The sequence below is a fragment of the Larus michahellis genome, chromosome 1, assembly GCF_964199755.1.
Source record: "Larus michahellis chromosome 1, bLarMic1.1, whole genome shotgun sequence".
Lineage (NCBI taxonomy): Eukaryota > Metazoa > Chordata > Aves > Charadriiformes > Laridae > Larus > Larus michahellis.
The window spans coordinates 63166076-63183584 of NC_133896.1; the positions used below are offsets into that span (position 1 = coordinate 63166076).

The window sequence follows — 17509 nt, forward strand, 5'->3', positions numbered from 1 at the left end:
AGAGGTCCAGAGGGTCATGCTGGCCAAAAACTGCATCCGTGCAGTCCGTAACATATCAAGAAGTTACTTCTACATATTATTCCATCTACAGAACTCTAACTGTTCAGTTCTCTTCAGATAGAATTAATGAAGCTCAGGAATTTTCAGACCACGTGAAAACTTCAAATAGTGCAGAACAAAGCTAAATAGTGTTTGGGGGTTGAGTTACATCAGCACTAAGACTGAATTTTACCTGCATCAATTATTTTTATTCTGGATATAACTTGACATACCGATTTTAATCTAAAACTCTAAGAAGTTCAGATCCAGGTTAGGGAGACCAGTTTTGCTCTATCATAAGCTATTTAGAGCCATCTAAATTATTTTCAAAAGCATAAATCCATATATTTTATTCTACATTTTACACACAAACATTTTTAGAGGTAATCTTTACTTCACAGCCTGTGCTACTCAGCTCCACAGCTTTTAGATGGGGAAAAAACAGATTTCATCTGTGTATCACTCTAGTGTACGTGTATACAGCTCTTACAATGCCTTCTTCATAGTGGGCAAAACACCAATAATATTCGAACAAGAATGCTCAAAGAAATGCACAAGAAAAGTAGGAAGCAGGAAGCAGAGGACTTACTGCAAAAGGTCCCCTGGAAATGAGTACAGACATTTACCATTCCTGTAAAAATTACAGGGGCATTATGGTTCACTTATTGTGGAAAAACACAAAATTAATTTTTCAGGAGAAAATTTCTGACTCAAATTTTGCTTAATTGTTTTTATGAGAGAAGACAGGAAGTCTGCCAAAGAGCAACACATCCAAGCGTTTTATTTTGTGTGTCAATACTGCAAGAAGTGATTATATGAAAATGTTTTGATATAAGTTAAGTAAATTATGTCTTTGCAATTCAAGATTGAAAGTACACATTATTACAGGTTGTAGGGCTTGTCTGCAAGGGTAATCTGCACCATTACACGCTGGAGGCCAACCAGCTGGAATGCAGCTCTGCAAGAGAAGGACCTTGTAGCCCTGGTGAACAGCAAGCTGATCATGACAAGCAATGCAACCTCGTGGCAAAGGCGGCCAACAGCCTCCTAGCCTGCACTAGGAAAAGCGACGCCAAAAGGTCAAGGGAGGTGATCTTTCCCCTCTACTCAGCACTGGTGAAGCCACACCTGGAGTGCTGGGTCCAAGTTCTGGCATCTGCAGTAGAAGACATATGGACATACTGGAGCTAGTCCTGCTAAGTGACACTAAGATGATTAAGGGACTAAAGCATCTTCAAATGAGGAGAGGCTGAAAGAGCCATGCACCTTCAGCCTGAAGCAGAGAAAGCGCAGGGGGATCTTATCAATGTGTGGAAGTCTCAATGCGTATAAATTCCCCTGATGGGAGGGGAAAGGTGACAGACTTTGCTCAGTTGTGCCCAGTGACAGGACAAAAGACAATGGCCACTGATTAAAGCATATAAAATTCCATTTGAACATAAGGAAAAAGAATTACATATTTATTTATTTTTTAGCTGCTAGAGTGGTCGAACATTGCAAGAGGCTGCCGAGTCTCCATTTGTGGAGATACTCAAAACCCAACCAGACACAGTTCTGAGCAGCCTGCTCTAGATGACCCTGCTTGAGCAGGGTCACCTAGATTAAATGATCTTAAGAGATCCTTTCCAACCTCAATAGTTCTGTGATTCTGTGAAATTTATTTTTTAAATCAAAGTTTTCTAGATTAATCTGGATCTATCACTACACTGTTATAGATCCAGTTTAAACCAAAAGTAAGACTACCAGCGGACTTTTGTTCCACAACAATTGATACTAACTGGATTAGTTAAAATAGCAAGTACAACAGGATGCAGACTTGGAATGAATAGATGTAAGGAACAACTACTTTCAAATCTAGAGTAGAGGAGAATGAGGGAGAAATTGCAAAAACACACAAAAAAAGATACATCTATATAAAGGTATTAGGGCAATAACCACATAAGGATGATGGCCCCTAAATCAGAAAACAGCTAACCACAGAGGTATCTATACTTACTTGGCACCTCATCACTTGACCTGAAAATTCCAAAAGCACCATCTATTCTGCTTGCCCTGTGTGCCCAGCCAGCACATGCCATGTTCCCTGTCATCTAAGCCAGAAGCCAAGCACAGCTGCCATGCTTTCAAAGTACGAGGCACTAAAAAATAGTTCTACCTTGGGACCGAGGAAGGGAGAAATTTTCTTTTTTGAAGCGAGACGGCAGAAGTGCTTAGGCAGGTTGCGGGAGTTCAAGCCCACACACCTCAAGGGAATGTTCATCTCCAGGTTACATTTTATGTAAAGATACTCTCTATCTCCTCCACTCATGACCTCTTACTCTGCAGAAAAGAATCCAAGAATTATGGAACCAGAACATAACATGACCCAAACATAATCTTCTGGTTAGGGCACTCAGACATTGACAAGATTATCTTGAGTTCTGGTCCCTGCTCCTGACATTAGTGAATAAATACATACAGTGAGCACACATTACAGCACAACTTTTTGCAGGTATTAAGACATACTAATACTTTTTCTTAGTCTTCTGATTTAATAGTGCTTCCTGCAGGAACATAACTGCCTATTTCCTAACTACAAACACATCTGGTTTTCTTTAAAAAACAGCAGAACTGTCCATTTCTCTAAATATTTCAGAAACTGGTGAGGACATTAAATTTGCATAAAACCTGACTCACACCTGCCAGACTTTTTGGAGTACAAGCAAAACTTAACAGTTGTTGCTTTTCTGGTTTGAAGGTGACAGTAATGTCTTGCTTTTCTTTACGACCTCTACTAACATAATCTGAAAGCACCAAAAAGGAAGGTTTTTCTTTACTAACTACCAAAAAGTAGTAAATACTTCACATGAGACCAATCCTTTACCATGAGTGTTTCCTACATAAAGATTTAGGGGTCAGTAATTTCTAAAAAGCCTTTAATGAGTTCAATAATTCACTGAATGCAAACTGTTAAGCCATTTTCTTACAATTCAATTACAGAAGAAAAGTTTATTTATCAGTTTGTTTGTGTTACATATCACTGTCTACGAAACTAAGTAAAACTAAAAATACTAAGAAAAAATAACCGAGTTATTTGAAGAGTGAGAATTCCCCAACCTCACAATGTAATATGTAGTACATTAATTTAAATACACCCAGAGTCAGCTTTCTTTAAAAAGACATTTTTTACTTTTAGCAATTCAAACCACAGAGTTACATAAGACAACCTCAAATTATGTATTTATCTTCAGAAAAAGCAAGAATTAACACTGGACTTGATGCAGCTGATTCAGGTTAGATCCCATTCAGAGAAAGATACAGAAAGCTACATTTTAAATTTAAATTAAAGTTGATCATAATTTCTTATTTTCTGCACACCATAAAGTAGTTTCCATCGAATCAAAAACTCAACTGTGTATCTGTATCAGCTATCCTACTGACTGCATTAGAACATGGATCTTCCACACTTTGCTTCAGAGTGATTGGCTATTGTAGCAGATATTTTAGTGCAGAGGCTTTTTTCACTCCCAAATTAATGTTCAAATTTAAAACTCCAGATTCTTGCAGTACAAGTTAATATTCTCCAAGTATTCTTTGTTCTGTTATCCATTTCCTTCTGCATTGTCTTCGCTTTCCTGTCCTCTTTCCATCCTCCATTCTATATGGTCCACAAGCAACTCCCTGGGAATTTTCCCTGTAGTCTGCATTGGGAACTGATGTTACGTACTGCAGGGATGCATTCACTTCCATTCTCAGCACGCATGTGCCAAGAGTGAATTGCAGTGCATTCCTTACTGCTCTTAACTACATGATGTAAATTTACTGGTGCTTCATATAAGTTGAGTCCAGACAAACAAGATGTTTGCTCAAAATCATTTCACTGATCATCTGACCATACTTAAAGGCTAAAGCTTTGTTTTTCCATGTTTTAGTACTTTTTCATGATTTTGTCTCATTTCCTTGTCCACTTCCCCTTAGAGAGTGATTCCCTTAGATCACTGTCCAAGACTGTCTGTAGCATCAAAGAAAACGTAAGAAATAGGTAACAGCACCTCACATGAACAAGTCAAGCACTGGCACCAACAGTAATACCTTCCTTCCACCAGTACACAAGATTTTGATCTCTGTTATAGTAATAAGTCAATTCAGTATCCAGTACCAGAATTAATTAGGAGTAAAAAGGTTTATTCTTCTGTAAAGTGGAGGGTTTGTGTTTTTTTCATCAGCTGATAAAGTTATTTCCACACTCAAATAAGGTCAGGAAATAGAATGCACAGTACATTCTGATTTGGTGATGCTAGCCAAGACACCAACTCCAAACAACAAAATTAAATTAGAATTTGCCCTTACTAGTAAGATATAAAAGCCAAGTGGTAAAACTTGCAGAAGCACTTAAGAGTTACATCTTCACTTCAGAAAATCCCGATCTACTCATATGATACTCCTAACTCTAGCTTACACCTAAATCCTTCCTACTGAACTAAGAAGGACTTCCTTCTTCAAGCCCAAGCCAGCTGACTGTGCTGGAAGCTGGGGTGCATTATAACGAGCATGGCCAGCAGGTCAAGGAGGTCATCCTCCCCCTCTACTCTGCCCTGGTGAGGCCGCATCTAGAGTACTGTGTGTGCAGTTCTGGGCCCCCCAGTTCAAGAGGGACAGGGAACTACTGGAGAGTGTCCAGTGGAGGGCTACAAAGATGATCAAAGGAATGGAGCATCCCTCTTATGAGGAAAGGCTGAGAGACCTGGGTCCATTTAGCCTGGAGAAGAGAAGACTGAGATGGGATCTCACCAATGTTTATAAATATCTAAAGAGCAGGTGTCAAGAGTATGGGGCCAGACTCTTTTCAGTGGTGCCCAACAACAGGACAAGGGGCAACAGGCACAAACTGGAACACAGGAAATTCCATCTCAACCTAAGAAAAAAGTTCTTTACTTTGAGGGTAACAGAGCATTGGAACAGACTGCCTAAAGAAGTTCTGGAGTCTCCTTCTCTGGAGACATTCAAAACCCACCTGGATGTGTTCCTGTCCAACCTGCTCTAGGTGAACCTGCTTTGGCAGGGAGGTTGGACTGGATGATCTCCGAAGGTCCCTTCCAATCCCTACCATTCTGTGATAAGCTACAGCTAAGGCATTTGCTTTCACTCAGTTAACGAAGACACTCACTTCTCGGCAAGGATGTTGGTTCAATCACTCAATACTACAGATGCCCCATTCTTTCTTAGCAAGAATAAAAGCAGCATTCTAAACTACTTCTCCTATCTTCATTACATCAGAGCAGCTCATTTTACTGCAGCATTAAGAGATTCAAAATGATGTCCCCAGAGGTCCTAGCAATTCACACAGGAGGGCACAGCATCAGAGGCAGCAAGTTGCTGTTCAGCTTTGCATCACTTTGACATATCCTCCAGGACGACAAATACTGTAGTCAGAACTTAACATGAGATTTAACAGACTACATGTGTAGGCCATTTTTGTTAACACACTTTTGGTCCTATCTTACATAAGCAATAGAGTACAGAGAAATGCCTGCGTGTTTGGGCTTGAGGCTGTGACATGTCAACACAGCACACCATTATGGCACAAAAAGGGAAAACACTACCCTGAGAGGTAGCCTGGTGACATTTGCCTGGGCACAATGTCACATTAACATGGCTATCTTGCTTTTGGTACTGTTCCTAGACCGCTCTGTACCATGCAGCTCACAGATCTGCCCATGAGTACCTGTGAAAGCCGTACATTGAGCTCTGCAGTGTCTCATTTCACTTCTGCTTGCTCTTGACACTGAGTTTTGCAAGTCAAGAGCATGATGTAATCTTTTAGTGAAAAAATACAAGTATTTTTGTTATTGAAACAAACTAAAAATCTGTACCTTGGGCAAGCCAACCAGAAGTTTTACAAGTACTATTGGGCAATAAGACACAGCAATTTCTTTGGTTGCTCTTCATTTACCTAATTTGGCCTTTGTTTATTGGCCCTCAAACATCAATATCCCAAAAGGAAAATGTCAGTCTGTTCAGAAAATACTGCCTGATAACTGGTAAGAATGACAGATCAGATCAATCCTACCATCCTCAATATCAAAGACTTCATTTCTCAGAAAGTCACCTTTCCCTGCACTCATTTTCATGAATAGTGCTTTAAGAGCCTTTAAGTGAATAAAGCATTAATGTAAATGGAACAAACACAATTAAATTTATGAAATGAATTTCCCAGGCTAGCTGCAATGTCAGCTGACAGTTTCAAATGAAAATAAATAGACTTCATACCACAATATATTAAAAATTTAGAACAGTCATCCTCACTCCACTTGGCTTTTAAGACAGAATGATGTGGGAAGGTTTTTAAAGAAAGCTTTCTTGCTTTTGTGGCAAACATCAGCATTTACGCCTGCCTGAGCAACAATGAACTCAGTATTTTCAAAAAGAAAGGCCAGTTTTAAAGTCTACTTTAGTTAATGCTGAAGTAATGGAGAAAACAGTATTAAATATTAATTCCATTCAAAAGCAGAATTGACCTGAGGAGATGTAACTATCCACATAAATCCACATTACCACCATATAGCAGACATCTCAAGACTATTCATACTCCATAGATTGTTAGTTCTATGTATTCATGAGCTAATGCTACAATACATTAGAAAGGACTGACAAGTGAAAAATAGCTTAGCTATTTTAAAAGCTGTATATTTCACTAAAGCATCTCTTCTACATTGCTAATAAAGCAATAGCAATGATGTTAATTGAATTTTCATACTTCAGAAGTGAGACAAATGTATAACTTGAGCATGTTTCTGTTTTTTAAGCATGCACATTGTACTTGAAAGTCTTTACGGATTACTCAGAGCTGTTACGAGACAATGCTATTTTATTTTAAAATTATTAGGGAAAGTACAAATATTAAGATGAAGAGGATGAGTTCATGTTTGACTGGTGCAAACCACCATGTAAACAGAATGGAGACACCATACCACATCATCTTTCAAACAATGATATAGAAAGTGCACAGAAAACTGCACTAAGCATAAGAAATCTGCTAATGAATATGAAAACTGTCCACAGAAAAAAAAAGCTAAAAACCACAAATGAAGAATGAAAACAAAATTAATATGATTTTGCCCACTGGCAGTTAACAGAGTGATACTCCACTGTAAGGCTTAATCCATTTTATTTCCATTGTGTTGCCCTAAGAGAACTCAGCATTATGAAAAAATCAAAGTAAATTTAAAAAAAAAAAAAAAACAGGAATATGTTTCACACTCTGCACGGTAGCATCCAGCAGACACATACAGAAATTAAGTGTACCAAACAGCAGCCCCTTACCCAGACTTCTCTTACCTCCATAGTTTGTAGATAGAGAAGTCACAAAACAGAGCCTTCTGAAAACATTTTAATTCTTCAGTCAAATCAAGCATGTATTAAATATAACAAAAGGAAAGGAAGATACTAAAGTGCTACATAAGCATCAGCAAAAGACATTTTGGAATATAAAATCATCATAAGTTAACTACCTAATGAAAAAAAACATATCACTCTTAGCCAGTTAAATTACACAAAAAGACTCACAGAACCTTCATTTGCACAGTCAAGAATGGCTGAAACAAAACCAATGATACCAAAAATATTGATATAGATAACTACAACATTACAAAAAATTAAAGGCAGTGTTTAAATCACTAATTCTGAGCATTTGTATCTTTTAAGTAATAGGCAACAATTAATTTGTACTTTTGAAATTGGAACTATTAACATTTAACAATTGTTTAGAAACTCATTAGAATCAGCTGCAATTCTAATTAAAAAAGCTGAATTATGTACCCTTGAGTTCTCTTACAGATCTTTATTGGACAATACTTTTTTTTTCCTTGTCCTAGTTATTGTGTCAGAATACATATTCTAAAACATCTACTATGGTTTACTGCAGAACATCAAATGAAAAAAAATTACCAAATTACAGCTCTAAAGGAAAGAAGTGTTAACTTTCAAAGTATACATACTTCAAATAAAGCCAGATTTCAAGAAAACTGTAAAGAAAAAAAAAGTTGTACATGTAATTCTACATGTTTCAAAATTACACAGTTTCAAAAATTGAAGAAATTTGAATACTTACTACTCTACAGCGCTTATTATGGTAGAATACATCTACTTTAATATATATTAATAAGTCTTCCCACTTCACAGATGGGAACCGAGAAGGAAAAAATGGCTTGGTCAAATGAAGAATATAAAAGGATTGGAAACAGACATCCAATTACACAAGTGCTAGACTGGCATCCTTATTATTAGCAGTTTCTTCTCAGTTTAACCAAAACTGTTTCAGCTTTTGTATTGTTAGAAGAGTTGCAGTCACCTGAAGTCACTTAATTCTTTGGCAGAGGACACACAGCCCACTGGATTTAAGCCGAGACTTCCATCTTGCCTCTGAGGAAACAAGGCTAAACCAAAGAAAAGTAAGGTTAACAAACACATCAACTTTCCCTTGAGGTCTAAAACATTTCCCTAATATACACTCAGTTGCCAAAGGAAGAGTTTAAGGCTTATACATTATAAAAGCCAGAAAGTCAGCTCAAGAGCCTCTGGTGCCAGACAAAAACTCTAGTGACCAGGCAATGATTTGTTGATTCAGTTCAGGCCCCTGAACATTTATAATTACAATGCCTTAATTTTCTGTAAACAGGAGGTCTGCACCAGAAGGCATCTGCAACAACCTCTCTTTGAAATCTCCACATTTCTTGATATAAGTATCACCATACCTTGTCCTCTAAGTCCCTTTAAGACAGATGCAGGAGCCTCACCTGTCTCTGCAAATAGACGATGCTCTGGGGTCGCAATGCTGCAGCTGCAGTGGAAATGCCTTGCTTGCTACAGACACCACTAGATGAGCAGATGGGTCTGGGCCGAGGCCACCAGATTCAAAGCAAAAAATCACATATGGTGACTGAGACACAAAAACAAGGCTCCACAAAACTGGGTGAGCCATTGATCCCAAAGTGGGCAGCGAGGAAGAAAAATGGGCAACTCCTCTGTCTTTCCCACCCACTATCATCTCCTCCAGCAACTGGTGTTTTGCAACAGTCTGGGACTCATCCTAGCCCTTGATGAGCCTGTTCAGCTCAGTAACCCAACAAAAAGCTAACCCAGCAAAAAAATGGGTTTTGTCAATTTTCTGAGCCGAGTTGACTTACCAAACAATCAGACAAGCACTGAACCAGCAACAGAGAAATCATAGTAGCATGCAGCCGTGAGCGGCACAGCCTTTTTCAGCAGCAAAGAGATGGGGAAGCCCATCGTGCAGAACCTCATGTATAAAGCTCCAAAACAAAGAACCAATTCAGGAAAAGCAGTCACTATAGCATGTACATTTCCTTCTTTTCTTAAGGAGAAAGCCTGCCTTCAGAGTACAAACCAGTGCGTTATGAGGGACCTATACCATGTAACCTAACAGCTGGCAAGAGAAAACCTTGATTTTGAAATTGAGACCAGACTAAGGAGTGGTTGAGAAATTTTACATTTCTTCAGAGACCAAATGAAGATGTGTTCAAATCTACACAATATCAGAAAAACTATGTTCTACATGAACTCAGCTCAGATGCTATTTTGGCACTGATTTTTTTTTTTCTCATTTGAGAAGAAAGCCTCAAGGCATCTGCAATTTAACTAATCACCCTCAAAAGGTACATGAATCACCTTTCTTTTCAAATTATGTTATTAAATGTTTTTTAATAATGAAAAAGCTCTAAAAAACATCAAACACTTAATGGCAAAGCTCTATATACCATCAATGAACTGCTCTAGGAAAGGCGTGAAAAAAAAGTTAATTCTTTCAAGAAGGCTACACAGAACACAAAATTAATCCTGAGAGCAAGAGCTATCAATTTAAAAACAATTCCATATAGATCTAATCAATTTGATTTAATTTTGCAACAGAAGTACGTACATATGTACACTATATACAGACCAGTGTTGTATCTCCTTTATTGCCCTCTAAGCTGCTCAAATGAAATTATGATTTCTGTAAACATAAAAAATTATAAAAGAAAAAGGATTGACAGCTTCTAAATTTGAGTTTAATTTATACAAAACACCAAAGATGCAAGCTGAACAAAGCTGGACGAGCTGTTTTCTCAACAAAGGACATCATTCAACAAAGTTGACACCATTATGAAATTTTAGGAAAAATTACTAATTTTGAACAAAAAAGGATGCTTTCCCTTCCTATTCCTCACTGCTCTGGCTTTAAAGGGTGAAATACTTTGTTTCAAAAAATATATTTTTAATATTAAAAAAATATATTAGAAAGGTTACAGGTATTGTAGAAGACAGAGACTGCTTCTGCAACTGACATTCACACACCTGATAACTTCTTATCCTGCTTGTCATTGAGACATGTTAGAAGCTCACTGTATGTTTGCTGACAAACAAAACACCCCTTGGAAAAAGGCTACACAGAAAACTTCATAGGGGCACCTGCATTTTTAATTCTCAGTTCAACTGGCTAACTTCTCCATACTCCTTTACAACCAGTACAGTACCAGCGCAGTTTTGCAAAGCAAACAGCCTTAAAAAGCTAACTCTACAACCATTTACTCCTGAAGCATTACAGACAACATTACATTGTGCAGACAAAAACTGGATTATAGGCTTAAACTTGTTTGTTCTGACCTGTCTGAAATCTAGTCTACAAGAATAAGTGACATCTATGCAATGCACATAAATCTAGTCAAGTACAGGTATCACGGGCAGAAAAAATTTTCAAAGCTGACAATAAGATTCCACAGAATGCAAATTCCACAAACATATTCAAAGAACAGAGCTGACTACAAGATTGGCTAAGAAAAAAAAAAAATATATATTCTGTGCACAAGGTTACATACATCACAGTAAAAAACACAAGCAAGAAAAGACGACAGTATGTAGTTAACCTAATAACTAAGGTAGCGGATCAAAAAACAAAGGGAGACAAGAGACAGAAGAAGTATCATGCTACGATACATATCATTTGAAGATGAAGCCAAGAACTTAAATAGGTGTCAAGAGCTACTGAACAGATTCAAGAAAAGGTTGAACACTTAGAGCAGCACAAAGGAGTTTTTCTGTGGCATTCTAGCTGGAGTATATTCGAGACAAGCCAGAAAAGGGAAAGCAGGTTAATGTGACATTTTCATTTAAAGATAAAAAAAAAGGGAGGGGAAAAAAATACATAAATTGTCTAAAATATAAATGGATTTGCCCAGCTGGAAGATTTGACAGTTTGTCACATCTCAGTCCCTGTAGTCTCTCCACTCTTGCAAGCCATTCTCAAGAACATGATGAAGCCTAGAACACCATACAAACACACACATGTTATGCTCTTTTGTTTAGCAAGAGGTAATTGCACAAAATTGCGGCCGGATGTTAGGCCCATTCGTAGAGTAACTACAACCCAGAATGTAGCTTCACAACCTTGTAAGGCGTATCAAAATGTTTGTTTTTACACAAATACTTGCCAGAAGCAATAAAATGCATATTTGACAATATTAATATTTGATAGTAAGCCAAAGTACAATCATTTGAAGACAAACAGTGCAAGAACACCCAGAAAAAAGGCCACATTAAATTTAAAGGGACTAGTGCCAATCTGTCAGAACAGACTTTGTACTGCCTCCAGCGTATTTCTAAGGCACTCTCTTGACTATACATAGGAAGGCAGCAAAGAGTCCGTAATCCTGTAACACATGCTCCATATCATGCTAGTGCACCACAGCCTTAAGTAAGCATGGGGTTTATCAGTTTCTTCACATGAAGTCACATCAATTCCCTTCCATAGGGTGGTGGAGATTAAAAAAAAAAATAAGAAAAAAATCAAGAAGACATGGAACCAAGAAGTTCACCAAAATCTTCAACATTTGAGAGTGCGTATTTTCTTTCACAAGCTATGTAACAGTCTTCACATACTCTTAGACCAAGGAAAATGGCACTCCAGAACATACCACAGCTGGGAGACGACAACGGTCTTCCATGATCCTGTCCCTTAGTCACAAGACTGGGTGAGCATGCAACTAAATCCCAGAGCAACATGGCTGTTGCCAGCTCCTGCTGACTTAGTATCCACACTTACGGTTTCAGACTATCAAAGCAGCTCAGTGCTAGCAGTTTTTCTACCAATTGCATGACAGAGCTCAAGCGCAGGAACCACTGTGGATCTTTACACAGATCAAGATTTAAGAAAGCTACAGAGTGGTCTGTCCCATATTTGTATCAGACAGTCAATACTTTCCTCCTCTTAACAAGTTCAGAAATTACTTCACTTGTACCCTAGTAATATCAGTGCACAAGACTGGCATTTAAGTTAAGCCCGCATGTAAGCTGAGCAGTTGCCAAGAAAGACTGAAAGAGAAACACACAAATGCAGAAAAATCCTTGCAAGACAGAGAACCTGTAACCGTACATAAGACCTTCAGGCGATGTCTGTACCTTTCCCACTAGCAGTGAACAAGTTTTGACGAACTTGTATTAAACTACCGTAATCCAAAAAAGCTGTTGTGCGTCTAGCTTCAAACAACAGTACTGGCAAGAGTAGCAGCAGTCTAGTTAAAAATATTAAATGAGGGGTTGTTTTTAAAGGTAGGACAATTCTGCTTTGCCGGTATTTAGAGTTTACAAAGCCCTTTTCATAGTTCCTATTATACTGTGGTTTGAGCCGAGGGAAACCCGCATACAAAGAGCACATCAACACAACGTACATACAAGTCAACATCTGAAATATTGAAAGCCTTCCTTTCATCCTAAAACGTGGCAAGAAACCACCCCATGTGTAATAATTGCTGTTAAGTAACACCTAGACAAGCAACCTACTTTTAGCCAGCGTTTTTCTTTTGCCGTGGAGGGGAAGAAAGACAAAAATAAATAAGGGGGGGGGGGGGAGGGAAGAGAAACAACAACAAAAAAATCCCACACAACCATCGTTTCTCTGCTGGGAGCGCTGAGGGCAGCAGATGAAAGGCAGAAGCGGCCGGACCGCCGGCGCGCTGCCGCACGACACCTCTACCCGACGGGAAGCCCCCCCCCGCCTCCTTCCCTCCCTCCCCGCCGCACCGCTTTGTTCGGCGGCCGGCAGCGACGGCGAGGGGCGGTCACGGCTTTTGGGGCAACCTCGGGATCCGGGGCAGTGGGGGGGAAACACCACTGCCGGACCGGGGGCTCTGCCGGGCGACCGACCCCGCTCGGCCCGACCGGGCTCCGCCGCCCCTCGCCGGCAGAGGGCGAGGCGTCCGCCTGGCCGGGAGCCTGTTTTTGTTAGCACGGGGGGTATTTAAATGTCCTGCTGTCAATCACACCGCACTTCCGACACCTCCGCCAGCCCCACGGCCCGCACGCCGGCGCCGGGGCTCCCCGGCATAATGAGGGGGTAAGGAGGGGGCGGCAGCTCGGAGCCCCGCCACCCCCAGCCCGGCCGAGCCGCTCGAACCGGGGGCCCCCCCAACTTGCTCCTTTGTCTAACTGCCCGTGAATCCCACCACCACCTCCACCGCCGCCGCCGCCTCCTCCTCCCGCCCGCAGCCGGCAGGCTGCCGCTGGGCCTTTATTATTCACACGCGAGTCGGCGGCGACCGCTCGGGACCGGGCTGGAAACGTCAAAGCGGCGAAAAGAGCGGGGGCGACCCTCCGCCGCCCCCCGCCCCGGACAGAACAGGCAGAGCCAGCCAGGAGCCCGGGCTCCGCCGGAGGAGAGCCCGGCAGCCGGCGCGGTGCCCCCTCCGCGAAGAGACCGCCCTGTCCCGGGAGAGACCCCCTGGGGGAGCGGGGCGAGGGGAGGCGGGGGGGACGGACGGACACGGCGCCTGCCCGAAGCCGGCTCAACTTTAGGGTGGCGCCGGCCCCCGCATCTGTTGCTCTTTCATAACCGGCCTCCCCCCGCCTGGCCCGGCCCGGCCGCCCCCTCATAAGCCGGGACCCATGTGCCCGCGGACGGCAGCCCTTGCCGGCTGCCACCGCCGCGGGGGGGAGCCGGAGCGGACAGGAGCCCGTTCCCCCCCCGCCGTGCCGCCGCCGCGCAGCCATTGTCCCCCCGGACGTTACCGGGAGGGGGGGAGCTGACTGCCACCGCCTGTGCCCGGTGACCGGCCGACCCGGCCGTCCCTCCCCCCCGACGCCCGGCGGCCCGGCGCGTCTCCCAGTGCCTACCTGCCGTGGAACCAGTCCTTGCAGATGTCGCACTCGATCATGAAGCGGCTCACGTCGTAGGGCTCCCGGCACACGCAGTACACGGGGGTCGCGGCGGCCGCCGCCGCTCCGGCCATCTTTAAAGAACTCCCTGACTGACTGAGGCGCCCGCCCGCTCCCCCCCTCCTCCCTCCGCCGGCACCAATAACAACAGCGCGCGTGCCAGCCCCACACGCCGCGCGCGCGCCCCGCCGCCGCCGGCAGGCACGGCACGGCACGCAGGGGCAGGCGGCGCGGGAGCGAGCGGACAACAGTGCGCGGGGGCGCGCGCACGTGCGTCACCCGGCCCCCGCGGAGGCGGGGGGAGGAGGAGAAGGGGGGAACCGCCCCCCCCGCCACGCCACGCCCTCCCCGCGCACCGCCACGGGCACCGCCGCGCCTGCGCCACGCGGAGACCTCCCCTCCCGCCCCCGCCCCCGCCCCCGCTCCCCCCCTCGCGCCCGGAACTGAGCGTGCGCTCGGGGGTGGGGGGGGAGCGGGCTGCCATTGGGCGCGGGGAGGGGCGCGCACGTGCCACCGCCCGCCCCGCCCCTCCCCACCATCCTCCCCCCCCACCGCCGCCTCGCGGGAGGCGGGGCGCGGGGAGGCACGCGCTAGCCCTGCCTCCCTCCCCCCCCTCCCGGAGCAGCGTCACGCGGTGTACGGGGGTGGGGGAGGGGCAGGGTGCCGCGAGGACACGGGCGGAGCGAAAGGCGGGCGGCGGCGCGCGCCGGCTCCCCCTTATGTAACGGCGGCGGCGGAAAGGACCGAGCGTTGCCGAAGGCGCCCGAAGGCCGGACTTTGTTGTCGGGGGGGCGGGGGGAAACACCGCCGCCCGCGCAGGCGCAGTTGGGGTACCCCCACCCCCAGGTCGGGTGCTGAGGGATGGGGACCGTCCGCCGGCGCGTTTGGCCCGCCCAGGTCCCTCCTGAGTGGGGAGCTCCCGCAAACAGCGCCGGCCCTGGTGAGGGGTCACTGCCAGGGAGCGGGGGGGCTCGGCCGGAGCGAGGGGGGGGCGCCGGCAGCGGTGTGTGGCGGAGCCCCCTCCGCGGCTGGCACCGCTGAGGAACCCGCAGACACTGAGGTGCTGGAGCGAGTGCGGAGGAGGGCAATGGAGCTGGTGAAGGGTCTGGAGAACAAGTCCTGTGAGGAGCGGCTGACAGAGCTGGGGTTGGTCGGCCTGGAGAAAAGGAGCCTGCGGGGAGACCTTATGGCTCTCTACGACTACCTGAAAGGACGTTGTAGAGAGGTGGGGGTCGGTCTCTTCTCCCAACGAACAGGCGACAGGAGAAGAGGAAACGGCCTCAAGTTGCACCAGGGGAGGTTTAGAATGGATGTTAGGAAAAATTTCTTCACCGAAAGGGTTGTCAAGCATTGGAACAGGCTGCCCAGGGAAGCGGTGGAATCGCCATCCCTGGAGGTATTTAGAAGACAGGTAGATGTGGTGGTTCTGGCAGTGTTGGGTTGATGGTTGGACTCAATGATCTTAAAGGTCTCTTCCAACTTAGACCATAGTCGGGGCGGGTGTTGTGGAGCACCAGCGCTGCCACCTCCTGCCCACCCCACCCACCCCGGGCCTGGGCTGGTGGCTGCCTCCTGACCTGGCAACAGCAGCCGGGTCCTGCCTGCTTCTGCCTATGGGGCCTGCTGGAGGAGATCGCCGGCTTTGGTTTTAACTTAATTCTTCTCATGTGGATTCAATAAAAGTAGCTGAAGACCCAACTAAGGGTCATAGAAAGCCAATGAAATAGCATTTGTTTGCTGCAGTTTTTGAAGAACGTTCTTCTCACCTTATCAGTGCACAAACAAAAATGCCATGGGTTGAGTGCGACAGTGGAGGCGCAGTGACGTTTCTTCCTGAGGGATCTGAGGGACGAGGAATGTGTGGTTTCATGAAGTTTAGTGTTCTTCATGCTGTGGAGCTGGTGTTCGCAATGGGTTTATTTCTTGTCAAGCTCTCTGCATATGTCTGTGTCACTGTTCCATTCTGTGCCATCACCCTTTCTTTCAGAACACAAAAGTAACACTGATGCATTCATTGTATGTCATCAAGGACAAAAAAAAAGCAGAGTTTCAGAGTTGTTTTTTTTCTTGCTAGCAGTCAGAGTCTCAAGGACCTGCAGAAGTTATGTTGTGTAAGGGAATGGGAGAGTCATGTCCTCCACACCAAATGCGCCAAATTACAAGTGAAACAATAAATATGTTGAAGTGCATGTTACTATGATCATAACTGTAATAGACCGACTGTGCATGCAGCATTATAATTTTACGTCCCATGCCCTTAACCACCAGTAGCCACAAAAAAACATGGCTGTATGTTTGGCAGGGGGAAGCTCGGAAGTAAATGTTTCCTTTCCAGGCTGTTACTGTGAAGCTAGCTAATGTTAACATTTATATAAGACAGCAACACGAGATGATGATTTGGCAGCAAATTGGACAGCAAAGAAATGTAAAACAAATAAATCCAGCACACGGGCTGTGAGACTGAATGGAGTAGAGAAATATAGGAAACGTAAAGGGCATCTTTAAGAAATACCAGGTTCTCAGACCAAACCCTGACCTACTTAGTGCACGCAGTTCTGACCTGTCTTGGTACTCTGTTTTCCAACACATCCCCTATTTCAGGATCTCAGAATGTGGCCACGGACACATCAGTCCTCTAAAAAGCCACTGTGAAGTTTAATAGTGGTAAAAAACACCAGTAACTTAGCAAATTATGATTTCAGGGTTTCTGGAAATAGTTCACACTGAGAGGCGCTCTCATGAAAAGTTTTGTTTTCCTTTATTCATCTGGTTCAAAAGCACACCCAGGAAGATGTGTATTAATGGGAGGGCCTGCAAGCTCTTCCAGGAACAACTACAGGTAATACAACAACTACCGAGAGACAACTGTTCCAGTTAAAGTCGTTATTCTGTGTTTGTGCAGTGAAGCGACAGTACACATAGCCACCCTGGCGTCTGAGAACGAACAATTTGCTTGCTCCTCAGTTTGCTGTTTCTTTGGTTGTCACGTGGCGAGTTTTATCGCAGTTAGCAGCTGCAGTGGTAACTTTATCCAAAGTGGCCGTAGAAAAACACACACACGGTGTATTTCAGGAGGTGTCTGCAAACGACAAAACCCTTAATCACCGTGGCAAAGGACACGGTGGGGTATTCCCGTAAGGGATGGGGGGGGCGAGGCTGCCTCACCTGGTGCGTGATGTGGGGAGGAGAACTTGCTTTGTTCAGGGTGAGTCCAGCGCTGCTGCATTGGATGAGGAAGTTCTCGCTTGACATGACATAGAAGAAAGTTGCCCAACGATGCGAGGGC

At 44.4% G+C, this 17509-nt stretch overlaps 1 protein-coding gene across 4 annotated transcripts in view; it reads right to left on the reverse strand.

Moving 5' to 3' along the window:
• KDM7A (lysine demethylase 7A) overlaps positions 1-14583 on the reverse strand; it is a 64498-nt gene extending 49915 nt beyond the window's left edge. For 2 of the 4 annotated variants that reach the window (XM_074582206.1, XM_074582199.1), the window contains exon 1: positions 14182-14519. In XM_074582206.1, the coding sequence (XP_074438307.1) occupies positions 14182-14297 (116 nt within the window). In that variant the 5' untranslated portion in view covers positions 14298-14519. Of the gene's footprint in view, positions 1-8368; positions 8454-14181 lie in introns of all 4 variants that reach the window. The other 2 variants (XM_074582215.1, XM_074582225.1) reach the window with 2 other exon arrangements.
• Positions 14584-17509: the final 2926 nt, after the last annotated feature.